We start from the raw sequence: 12,091 nt of genomic DNA, 5'->3' as shown, positions 1-12,091 counted from the left end.
TATTTTCAATAGTGTTGCACATTTGACTTCTACATTAATTAGTACTATCATGTTTTGTGGTTCTGATTCTGAAATGTGTATTTCAGGTTGCAGAAAGGGCTTTGTATTTCTGGAATAATGAGTACATTCTTAGTCTGATTGAGGAGAACATTAACAAAATTCTACCAATTATGTTTGGTAGTTTATACAAGATCTCCAAAGAACACTGGAATCCGTATGTATTGCTTATTCTGATGTTGTTTTTTTAAAAGTATTACCAGAAATAAATTGTATTAGCCTTCGTTCCCGTCTTAGACTGTGATCATGCAGACACATATGCAGATGTTTAACTTGACAGAGATGAGTAATCCCATTGACTTCAAAATGAGATGAAGTGCTAAGAGAATGGTCTTTATATTAATAAGCATACTTTGAGGTATCTTGTCTAGAGGAATTTGTTCTCCCCGTTACCACTTACCACAGATAGAAATGATTACTTAGCTGAAATGAGTAAGATGTTTTCCAATTATTTGAATTAAGATATTGGATTTCATTCATGTCTACATCTTTCATTGATTTGTACCCTTATGGTGAAAAGTTGGAATTTAATGAAAAAATGTCCAAGGAAATTGGATGGTGGTGTGGATGTTACATAGGTTTGACTTTGTGTATCATTTGTAACATGACATATAGTAACATATAGCACATTAGAAAACTTCTGATGCATCAAAATCCAAGGAAAGGACCATGAGCTTCTTGCAACATCTACATCAATAAGTTTATTGTTGTCCAGGGTAATGAAGGAAAATTTTAAACTCTAAGTGGGCGGGGGGGATATTTTGCATATAAAATGATGCCCACCATCTGGTTATACAAAAGGATGTGAGAGAAATGACTGAATGCTGTCATTAATATATAACTCCTAAATGTTAAACAATGAGGCCTATTGTGTGAAGTTTCACTTAAAAAGTAAAATCACTATTGCACGTAAGTATTAAGATACCAAAGGGTTGTTTTTTTTTCAGTTAGTGAAAAGTTTTGGAATGAAAGAATGAGAAGATTACATATTAGATGACTTAGAAATAACAGATTTGAGGCTTTTCAGTATTCTGCCATCTTTAAGTGATACCCTCCCCTCAGTGTTGACTAGTAAAACCTTATTTTAATCATAGCATAAGCAACTGACACCAAATAAACACAGGAAGCTGCTTAGAGGGTTGGATGTATATATCTTTATTCTGTTGACCACTACAGAATTGTACAATTGTAGGAGAATGAGCTGAATTCTGTTCTGGCTTATGCTTAATCAACAGAACTGTTAAGTTCTAAATGCAGAAACTTTATTGCTAGAGATGCAGGAGTTACAAAGAACTCACTTGAAAAGTTATAGCTGTAGTTTGCTTTAATATGAAAAACAGAATTACTAAATCTGAGCCAGTGGATTGAACCATTAATGCTTCAAGGAGAATGTGTCTTCACCTACAAATATTCAAGCAGATAGTAAAAACTGGAGCTACCCAACATACTCTGGTATTAAAGAGAAACAAAAGTATATCTAGTTCTAATAGTGTGTGAGTTGGAGGATCCATTTTACTCAAAACTGATAGATCTCTTTTCTAACACTGAGGTGAAATTTAATTTTATAGAAGAAACTAATTTACTTTTTGGGCTTCTGCATTGGTATGTCAAAGGTGCAAGTGAGCAGTATAATAGGAGTTGATGAACGTATATTAGTTCACCCACATAATACAAAGTCTGTGCGGGTAAACAACATTTTAAATCATCACAGATGCCCAGTATAAACTTTGAACCAGATTATATGGGCTATTGAGTCCAATATTTGAGTTTATGAAATGGATCTTTCCACATTTATTAAGACTGTATATCTAGCTGCAAGCACATCAGCTGTGAGACCGAATTATCAGTGTTAGAAGACTAGTTCTGTGTCCTTTGTGTTTCTTGGGACCGCATCAAAATTTAGACCTGAAGTGAATCCCCCTTTTCATCAGTCACAGGAGAAGTCACTATTTTGCCTCAATTTTTCTCATAAATTATTCCATAAACTAGATGTCAAATAACTAAAGTATACTTAGAGGACTAGTAAGTTCAGAAGGGTTTCTTTTATTCTGTTTCCATCCAGCTAATAGAGATAAAATGAAGCAGCAAAGAATCCTGTGGCACCTTATAGACTAACAGACGTTTTGCAGCATGAGCTTTCGTGGGTGAATACCCACTTCTTCGGATGCAAGAAGTCTTGCATCCGAAGAAGTGGGTATTCACCCACGAAAGCTCATGCTGCAAAACGTCTGTTAGTCTATAAGGTGCCACAGGATTCTTTGCTGCTTCTACAGAACCAGACTAACACGGCTACCCCTCTGAGAGATAAAATGGAAACCTTTCCCTGATATGCCTGGATACAGATGTTTCAGAATTATATACTTCAAAATGATTTTTTCTCTAACAGAAAATAAGAGCTTACTCAGCTTTAATGTGATCTTGAAGGAGAAAGTTTATGCTGTGAGGAAACTTTTGTGGGGATGCAGTCAGTAAACATACTAAGTATTTAAATTGGATTTTAAAGTTTCTGCTGGTGCTGTGTTTGGGACGTTTCCATTCTGGTACTTTGGGAGGGTCAGGGGTAAGCAAGCAAAATACGTGAATTTTGGCTTCCTGTTTGTTTAGTATGATAGACTTGCTGTTTGCACTTCCTAACGGTGAAGGATAACTAGACATAGTGTGATGAAAACAGAAAACCTGTCATACCTTTTTATTTCCTTTGAAACTAATTTGTAAATATTTGAAATTATTTAACAGTATATACAGTGTCATAAGTGTATATGACACTCTAAGCTCTTCAGGGCTGGGACTATTATTTGGTTGTAGTTTAAATTGAGACGTAACTTGACAAGCAAAGATGAACGTTAGTGGAGAAGGTGAAAGGGGCAGGATAAGGGTTATAAACAACTAGATCACCCTGCTGCTTGAATTAGTAATATATGCACCTTGAAGGTTTCATAAATTAAAGTATATCTGATTCTACCCTGAAAATGTTCCAGTATTTCTTTTGAAGGATTATTAGTTAACTCTCAAGTGTAGTACCTACTTTAAACTTGCTGAAGGGGAATTAAGGGAGATAGGTCTTAATATATCTGAAAAGCATCTTTCTCCCTGGTACTGGTAGAGGAGCATAATCCTAAAATGGATTATTGATAGACATACAAGAAAATAAATGAAAAGCCTAAACCCACATCGCTACAAAATCAGACATGAAGCCGGTGTCTTGGTGCCATAATTATACATTAGAACAATTTTCTAACAGGGAGAGTGGCACAGATCACCCCAAAATAACTTCCCCTCTCCACGAAGCATTTTCTGTAGTGTAATCAGCAGCTGTGTCAAACCCTTTCCCTTGCTTGAGGCTCATTAGTCTATAGTTTGAGGATTTTATCTATGCCAACTTTCTCTTTAGGGACATTAGTATTATGTTACCCATTTTACTTTTTAATGTAATTTATTCTATTAAAACACTGTGACTGTTACCTTAATCAGATTCCAGCCTTTTTCAGCCTTGGAGATATTAACATTTAAAAAATCATTCACTATGGCTGGTTTATGTGAAGCCTTCAAGCTTTAATGTTTTATAAACCAAGGCAATGAACCAAATGTACTAAATACATGTTTAATAAATCCTCACATTCATGCATACAGGAGACTAGAGTAAACATCATCTGCATTTAAAACTTAGTTACAATACTGTCTAAATGCAGTAGGGCTGGAACAGAAAGAGGAAGTCAAACACTTAAAACAGATGCTAGTAAACAAATCTTATATCCAATAATTTACAGTGCCTTCCTTTTGTTTTAGGACCATTGTAGCACTGGTGTATAATGTGCTGAAAACACTGATGGAAATGAATGGCAAGCTATTTGATGAACTTACAAGCTCATACAAAGCAGAAAGACAAAGGTAATCATTTTCTTAGTTTGTGTTTCAGAAATGCATCACCTAAAAAAGAAATAGTAGTATGTACTGAATTTATTAATGTGAATAAAACTGCAGTATTTGTAGTGAAATTAGTTGCTCATAGAAGACTTGCAGTTGACTGATATGGTTTATCAAAGGATGGTATAATCTCTCAAAGACAGATGTCATTCTGCCACTGAGAATCAATAAGTTGAGCTTTGATATTTGGCCTGGGGAAAATCCTGACTCCTTTATAGGAGTAAAAAAAGTGGTTTTAAAAAAAAAATTCCAAGAGGAATTTATAATACAGACACTCCCGGTGCATAACTCGAATTTTGCATAAGTCAGAAACGTATCTCCGACCATTATGCAAAAAAAAAAAAACCCCAAAAAAACAAAAAACTCCTATTTCTAGCTTACGGAACTTTTTCCATAAGCTTGGATTTGCATACATTAGGTTTACGTAACTCGGGGAGTGTCTGTAAATAAGAATAGCATATGCTGTTTCATCAAAGTAATTTATAATGCACATTGCATATGGAACCTAGACATGTCTAATCTTTTACTTTTTCTGTAGAGAAAAAAAGAAGGAATTGGAACGTGAAGAGTTGTGGAGAAAGTTAGAAGAGCTAAAGCTAAAGAAGACTCTGGTTGAAAAGCAAAACAGTACTCACAACGTGCTAAATGCACACAACAGTACAAGTGCCAAATAAAGAAACGATGACCTCTGCTTGATAGACATACTTTTGTACACATTTTTGGAATATGTAAAAATTGCAAAACAGAAACTTCATCAGTATAGTAGAAATGGCCAACTTTTTTTCTGGCAAAATGTAAATGGGGGAAAAAAAATCTATGACTTTAAATACAAGAGTTGAATGATATATCATTACCACAGCATATTGTAAATTTGTCTAATCATTGATACGTCACTTCTGAAGTTTCACAGAAATGAATTTTATTCATAATATGAGTGAGAATTATGGGAGTGGTGAGACTTATGACTTGAATTTTCTTTTTGATTGTGTTGCACATAGGTGGTGTAGTCTATGTACATTTTTCCTTTGTTTTATACATGCTTTTTACATTGCTGCAAACCTTGGTTGAGATTCTAGAAAAGGCTTCTCGTTCTGCTGTATTTTCTCAAATAAAACTAAGGTACATTACTTTTTACCTGTAACTTGATGGGATATTGTGTGTGCCCTTTATTATTAGAGATCTCAAAGATACTGTTGTATAGAATTCCACTGAGTGAAGATGCCTATGCAATGGGTTTAAATTTTTAATTATGAAAAGCACAAGTTAGGAATAAGATGAAGTATGAAAACATAAAATAAAACTCTAGTTTGAACAGATAACTGTATATCTTGTGTCTGACCTTCCACTTTGATGAATGCCTTGCTGTTCACATGCCCCCTCCATGCTTCTCTCTGCTGGGTCTGTTTAAGTTTGTTTCTTATCCTGCAGCTGAGGATGGAGCTTCCCTTAGAGCCCATCAATGAAGCTCTTATGTCAACCCAAGGAATCTCTGTGGAACAATGCAGTTCCCTCCTTCAGAGGCTGATTGAGCTGTTTCTGCAGCACTTTCAGCTTCTGCTGGCCTGGGGAGTGAGACAAAATCTGGCATTCCAAACAAGGTTTCTCTACGGCAGTGCAGAGCACTAACCACAAATGCCTTGTTTTATTTAGTGAAAATGCAGTATGCTGCTTAAATATGGAAAAAGCTGACTATAGAAGTCGTTTGTTTTACTTAATCAAGTCTTGCTCACATCTTTTATCAGACATACCATTCCAATCTCTTAAATTGCAGTTGTGTGAAAACTTTTGTAATAAAATCTTCACTAGGAGATTGAGCAGCATTCAATAAAGTCTTTATGTTTGTATTTAATGCTGTATATCACCTTCTTTTTGTGTCTCTCCATGATGACCAGAAGGCTTATGTTAAGTGAGTTATGCAGAAATGTGTGCAATATTCAGCCTGAATGAAAAGCTTAAGGCCTTGTTTACACTGCCACTTTACAGCGCTGCAACTTTCTCACTCGGGTGTGAAAAAACACACCCTTGAGTGCTGCAAGTTTCAGTGCTGTAACATGCCAGTATAGACCATGCACCAGTGCTGGGAGCTATGCCCCTGGTGGGGCGCTGGGAGAGCTCTCTTCCAGCACTGTGACGCGACTACACAAGCCATGTTAAAGCGCTGCCGCGGCAGTGCTCTAACGTTGGCAGTGAAGATGTGCCCGTAGCTATCTAAACTCCAGCTCTGGAGTAGAGTTAAATCTTGGTTGACAAGGCATAAAGGTGGTTGACCAATGGTATGTTTCTACAGATCATTTGTGTCCAGGCCCTGCAGTTGATCAAGTATTGAAGGTTCAATGCCCTGTTCTTAGCTGTTGAACTACCTCACCAGTAGGTGATACATAAGTGAGACCAATACTTTTAGGAATGTATCTGCTTAGGTGTGAGAACTGCTTGCTATCTAGAGAAGATAATGACTTGTTTTCCTTGATTAGTTCTAAAGAGATTTCTTTGCTGCTTGTAAGTTCCAGTTTGAAGAAAAAAGAAAAAGGTGCCTGCAGTTTTCAGTGGGCCAGTCTGTACAATATTTGAATTAGGTGTGCTGCTTTTCTGTAGAGAAACACTTTTTCCTAACTCCTTTCTTTGTCTTGGATTGTTGTATTTCAGAAAGGAGATGGACCTGTGCAGCAGCTTCAAGATATCTAAAACTGACTGACATGACCCTGGCCTCTAATTGCCTGGGGAAGGACTCAGTGGGATGCGGGATCTACCAAAGAATGTTTTCCTTGAACAGCCTGGTTCTGGATAAGCGCTTGTGCACTGACTACTCTAGTTATGTCTAGATGTCACCTGCAGAGATTCTTTTGTTGGTTCACTTCTATTTCACAAAAATAGAACTACCTGAATATTTAAATTTCAGATTTTGCTGTAGTACAACTTCTGAGTAGAAAGAAAACTAGTTTCTATCCCTATGCAATTGTTCCAAAAGAAATGGGGTGAAATCTTGACAAAACTGATTTCACTGGGGGCCAGGATTTCCAGCTTAAATGCATATACTAACCAGCTGGATCACTTGGTACTGATAATCAGAGCCCTGCACGGAAACAAAATTTGTATCTGCAAACATGGTCCGTGGATATCTGCAGATTTGCAGGGCTCTATTGATGATCTCCTTCCTCCCTTCTAGCTAGAGGAAAAGTAGTGTTACAATTGCAAATCTGTTCTTGCTGCTTAGAAGGTACCCTAGAACTGTTAGTCACAGGGAACTGGATTGATTTTGCCCATTTGGGCAAGACTCCCAGTTTGTTCTGCCTCCTGGAACATTAGCGTAATGGAATTGCATGGGGCACAAGTGGGAGCTGAATTCAGTCTTAGCAAGAAAAGCTTTGTACCTTTTCAGCATTTGATATTCTTCCTGACTTGTTAGTATATTTTTGGAGTCAGATACATGTTTTGGTTTTATGAAAATTTTTATATCCCCTCAAAAATGAATTCCAGAGGTAAGGTACCGGCAAGAACTCAGTATGGGTTCTAGGAGACAGAAATGGGGATTGGGTTTTATGGAGAAAAAAAGGGTATATATGAGGTTAGGGTAGACTTGAGCAGTATAAAGTGTGATTTTTTTTTTTTAAAGCTCTAAGGTTAGGTCTATACTGGGGGGGAGGTCAACCTAAGATATGCAACTTCAGCTATGCAAATAGCATAGCTGAAGTCGGCGTATCTTAGGTCGATTTACCTGGCCATGAAGACAGCGGCAAGTCGACTGCTGCCACTCCCCCATCGACTCCGCTTCCGCCTCTTGCCGCGGTGGAGTTCCAGAGTCGACGGTGGAGTGATCGGGGATCGATTTTTATCAGGTCTACACTAGACGTGATAAATCGATCCCCAATAGATCAATCACTACCTGCCGATCCGGTGGGTAGTGTAGACGTACCCTAAGTACAACAGAAAACATTATACCTCTCAAAGTAAATGGACTTTACTCAGTAAATGGACTTTAAGTATTATACTGTCCTAGGCCATTATAGGCTCAATTTCCTTTTTTCATTCCTAAATTATTATTCCCAGCAATTAGGTTCCATGTAATTGAGGTTCAGAAATTCACCAGCTTGAGTTCTACAGACCTTTTGTGCTGTCCCCAACCTTCTTTGGGACAGAACTCCACAGCCTTGCTTGTGTGTTAGCTACTAGAATGGTCAAATTCTGCTCTCATTGACTTCAACACAAGTTGTATAGAAGTATTTGTGAATTTGGTTTATGGAAGATCATTCTACAGATTAAGTATTAAGGCAAGAGGCTTTGTTTAAGAAGAAGTAACTGGCAGTGATCCATGACATATTCCATATGGCTTACACATACATAACTTGCTTTTAAAGTAGCTTTAATACACAGTCAGTGCATTTTAACCAAATGTGAAATGTTTGATAAAAATCCCAGGTATTCTATGTTCTAGGTAATAGGTTGGAGATTTAAGAGATTAAACCTTTTGACCCATTTTTACATTGATTTTGTAAGTGCTTTGCTCCTTACTGTTCATAGATAATAACTATGCCTGGGAAGATCAGACTGAGGATGACAAGTCATTTTACTGGTTCGGGGCACTCTTATGGTAGCAGGGGCAGTCCATTTAGCTCATGAAGAAAAGCTTAAAAACTACTGTCTAGACGCCAAATAAATACAAACATGTCTGTATTCTGTTCTAAGCTGACCTTTTGAACATTACTTTATAAATTCTATTCCACCCCCAATAAATTGACACAAGCTTGGTAAAGATGTTCATAACTTACATTTTAAAAAAGACGTGTTTAGTAGTCTTATTCTTCAGAGTTAGCCTCTTAAGGTTCGTGTCAGTTCCTTTATGCTGTCACTCCAGCAAAGGTAAGTAGTTCTCCTTAAACACACAACCCGCTTTAGTTTATGTAACTGCTGCATTGTTGGTTGAAATTTTATCCAGTGTACTAAAAATGTTCTAAAGGTAGTTTAGTCCTCAGCTTATGTGGTTCATTGCTTGACTTCTCCTCTTCAGGTGCCTCTTGCGGATTTTGATCATCCACTTAACGCTTAGTTTGGCAAAGTCTGCTGCTTTAAACAGAGCCAAGAAAATACCACATAGTAGAGCAATCATGTTCCAAGGATTGGCAGTGACAATCTGCAAAGGAGTTGAGACAAAGTTATAGTTTCTCTTACACTCAACTTATGTTACAGCTGTTCAATATTTGTTAAATTCCATTTCAAATTGAATTGTGTTTTGCCTTATACATTTTATACAGTATTAGCTCCTAGTCTCCAAAAGCATCTTCTGATTTGGTGTTTTATCCTTTAGCCAGGAAGAAAACACTGATCGCAGGAGAGATCTATTCTCAAACAAAAGTTCAGTTTTGTCCTAAGCTGTGTGCATGCACAGCCATAGTAAGAAGTACTGTCATTATTATGCAAATTACAAGGTCAAAGAGAGGCAGAAGATGGTCTTGAGCTCAGCAATATTTAGGATTAGTTTGAGAACTCAGGAGTGATTGGGTTGCAATTCTCAAAGTGACATCAGCCTTCCAACTTTTCTGAGCACTGTATGCTGAATTTCTACTTAGTTTTAAATTAAATCATGCAAGAGGCTGAGGAGTGACTAAAATTTACTTACATCTTGAACTTTTTGTATAAAAGGATCTTTCCATTCAAATACCACAAAAAACAACTGGTCACTTGCCGGCTTATGCCTCTGGTCAATGTAGTTAACCACACTAGTCTGGGAGGGGGAAAAAAGGCAGTTAGCAGGTTCGACTTTTGATGGAAGAGAAAGTTATTACACTAAATGAGGGAAGAATTACCAGACAAGGTTGATTTTAAAATGGGGCTTTTAAATGACTTGAAACGTGTATTGGTCTGGTTTAACTGTTAGGTATTGTATGAGTAGAAAGGTACAGTTCCTAGAGCTGTTAACCTAATCTACCTCTTTTCTACTTACCTTAAAAAAAAATGTGGCTACTTAATCTTTGAGTGTCCAGATACCCCAATAAGAAAGGCTAAGTTTGTTCCAAAAGGGTCAAGAAACATTCTCATTAAACGCAACCATACCTTACCCTTAGTCATTTTCAAAGCTAAAGGCAAACCAGACTTATCTGCATGTCCTGATTCCCCCAAAATGTGTGCAATTTTGGTTTAACTGAAGGACTAGATCTATATTCGTATTTTGAAAAGTGGGATGTAAACTTACTATGAATAAATATTGAAGTAGATTTATCTTTAATCTCACCTACAGAATTGACTACAATTTTAATGGGGGAAGAGCCATGCTTAGTCAAGTGCTCAATGCCAGGCCAAAAAAGCTCAATTAGAATTTTGTCACTTCCCAGTATGGGCCCCCAACAGCTAATGTGGACAAGGTGACCTACTTTTCCTGAACCAAGTAGTGACTGATGGCAACAGGTCTGTTACAACCTGTAAGCTTCTGTTGACATAACATGTAGAATATGCAATACCAAACCACAGAATAGCTGCTCTGGCCTGCTGAAAGAGGTGGTTTGAGGGAACCTGAATTTTGCTGATGATGAGACACTGATGTTTAGAAAACTCCTTGACACTTATGCAATTTATGCCACTCTCCCTGCAACTAGGGGCAATAACAATGTAATTTGCACTTTTTTTGTGAGCTGAGCTTAGCATATGGAAAAACAAAAAACTTGAGAGCTAACAGAGCTAAATATCAGAGTTGTACATTGTGTCTGAAGTAACAAGTAGAAAGCACTTGTCAAGACTTTCGGAGATAGGACGTGCATAAAATACTAATTCATGACAGACAGGTTTGAACATAGACTCAGAGACTTTAAGGTCAGAAGGGACCATTATGATCATCTAGTTTGACCTCCTGCACAACGCAGGCCACAGAATCTCACCCACCCACTCCTGTAACAAACCCCTAATCCTATGTCTGAGTTATTGAAGTCCTCAAATCGTGGTTTAAAGACTTCAAGGTACAGAGAATGCCCCTGCGAGTGACCTGTGCCCCACGCTGCAGAGGAAGGCAACAAACCCTCAGGGCCTCTGCCAATCTGCCCTGGAGGAAAATTCCTTCCCGCCACCATATATATTATTAGGATTAATTTTTTTTTTTACGGTCAGTACAGTAGCATGTATTAGAAATTTGAAAGCTATACTAGAGCCAAATTCAGGTGATAGGAATTTTCCATTATTAAAATGCAAAGCTACTCACAGCAAGGTACACCTCTACCCCGATATAATGCTGTCCTCGGGAGCCAAAAAATCTTACCGTTAGAGGTGAAACCGTGTTATATCGAACTTGCTTTGATGTGCAGCCCCACATCCTGGAGTGCTGCTTTACCGTGTTATATCGGGGTAGAGGTGTATTTAATAAAACAGACTATGTATTTTAATTTTTTCTTCAGCAATACATCAAGGATGTGACAAATAAGCATAGTCTGTGCCTTACTAAAAACCACACAGTGTATAGTCTAGGTTTACAGGTTATAAAAAGTAGGTGTTTAAACTGTATGGGGGTTGACCACAGAGAAGTTTACCATACATTTTTGCTACAAGCTAGAGAACTACTCCTTCCAGTCTACTACAATCTCCTGTCCAATTACAGAAGTGTACTTCCAATTCAGCTACTGTCATTCAAGAAATTTGTATGATAGGAAAGGAGTAGCACAGTAGAAATCTAAGTCAAGGATATGGAAGAAAGGAAAGAGAGACCGAAAAAAGATGGGACTAGTTCCAAAAACTAACTGTTATTTGCCCTATTATCTGGCTAAATTGGTCTGGCATGCAGTTTTCTAAATTAACATTTGACTCCCTGAAAGGCTAAATGTACTTCTTTGTCCAATCCTACAAATAAGGATAAAGTCAGAAAGCAGGTGATTTTTCTTTTACCATCAAACTAGGGCAAGGGTAGTTATGGCTCAGCTATTTAACTTATGCACATTCCAACATCTTTATAAACAAGAATTTGAAACATTTCAAAGCACATGCTTGTGAGCTTAAAAATCCTACTACTCTGTATTTGTATGAATAGTAGTGGCTAGAGTTCTGCTAACACAGGTGGTCAGAGACTACATGACATCTTTGGACTAGAGGGATTCTTACTCTCTCAGACACACAGGTTTTCCTATTGGAGATTTCATTG

At 37.5% G+C, this 12,091-nt stretch overlaps 2 protein-coding genes across 8 annotated transcripts in view; one reads left to right on the top strand and one right to left on the bottom strand.

Annotated features, from left to right (window-relative positions):
- The window catches only part of PPP2R5A (protein phosphatase 2 regulatory subunit B'alpha), a 106,067-nt gene extending 100,237 nt beyond the window's left edge, over positions 1 to 5,830 (top strand). Inside the window, exons 11-13 of the mRNA XM_045010152.1 lie at positions 87 to 214; positions 3,844 to 3,945; positions 4,520 to 5,830. Of these exons, the coding sequence (XP_044866087.1) occupies positions 87 to 214; positions 3,844 to 3,945; positions 4,520 to 4,655 (366 nt within the window). The 3' untranslated portion in view covers positions 4,656 to 5,830. The remainder of the gene's footprint in view (positions 1 to 86; positions 215 to 3,843; positions 3,946 to 4,519) is intronic.
- Positions 5,831 to 8,321: 2,491 nt separating this feature from the next.
- Positions 8,322 to 12,091, bottom strand: part of PACC1 (proton activated chloride channel 1) — an 80,863-nt gene continuing 77,093 nt past the window's right edge. For all 7 annotated transcript variants that reach the window (XM_045010831.1, XM_045010837.1, XM_045010833.1 and 4 more), the window contains 2 exons: positions 9,593 to 9,697; positions 8,322 to 9,106 (listed from right to left, as the gene is read on the bottom strand). In XM_045010831.1, the coding sequence (XP_044866766.1) occupies positions 8,945 to 9,106; positions 9,593 to 9,697 (267 nt within the window). In that variant the 3' untranslated portion in view covers positions 8,322 to 8,944. The remainder of the gene's footprint in view (positions 9,107 to 9,592; positions 9,698 to 12,091) is intronic.

This window comes from Mauremys mutica, chromosome 3 (assembly GCF_020497125.1).
Source record: "Mauremys mutica isolate MM-2020 ecotype Southern chromosome 3, ASM2049712v1, whole genome shotgun sequence".
Taxonomy (NCBI): Eukaryota; Metazoa; Chordata; order Testudines; family Geoemydidae; genus Mauremys; species Mauremys mutica.
Note: the sequence above shows the minus strand (reverse complement) of the source record. Positions and strands in the feature narration are given on the sequence as shown.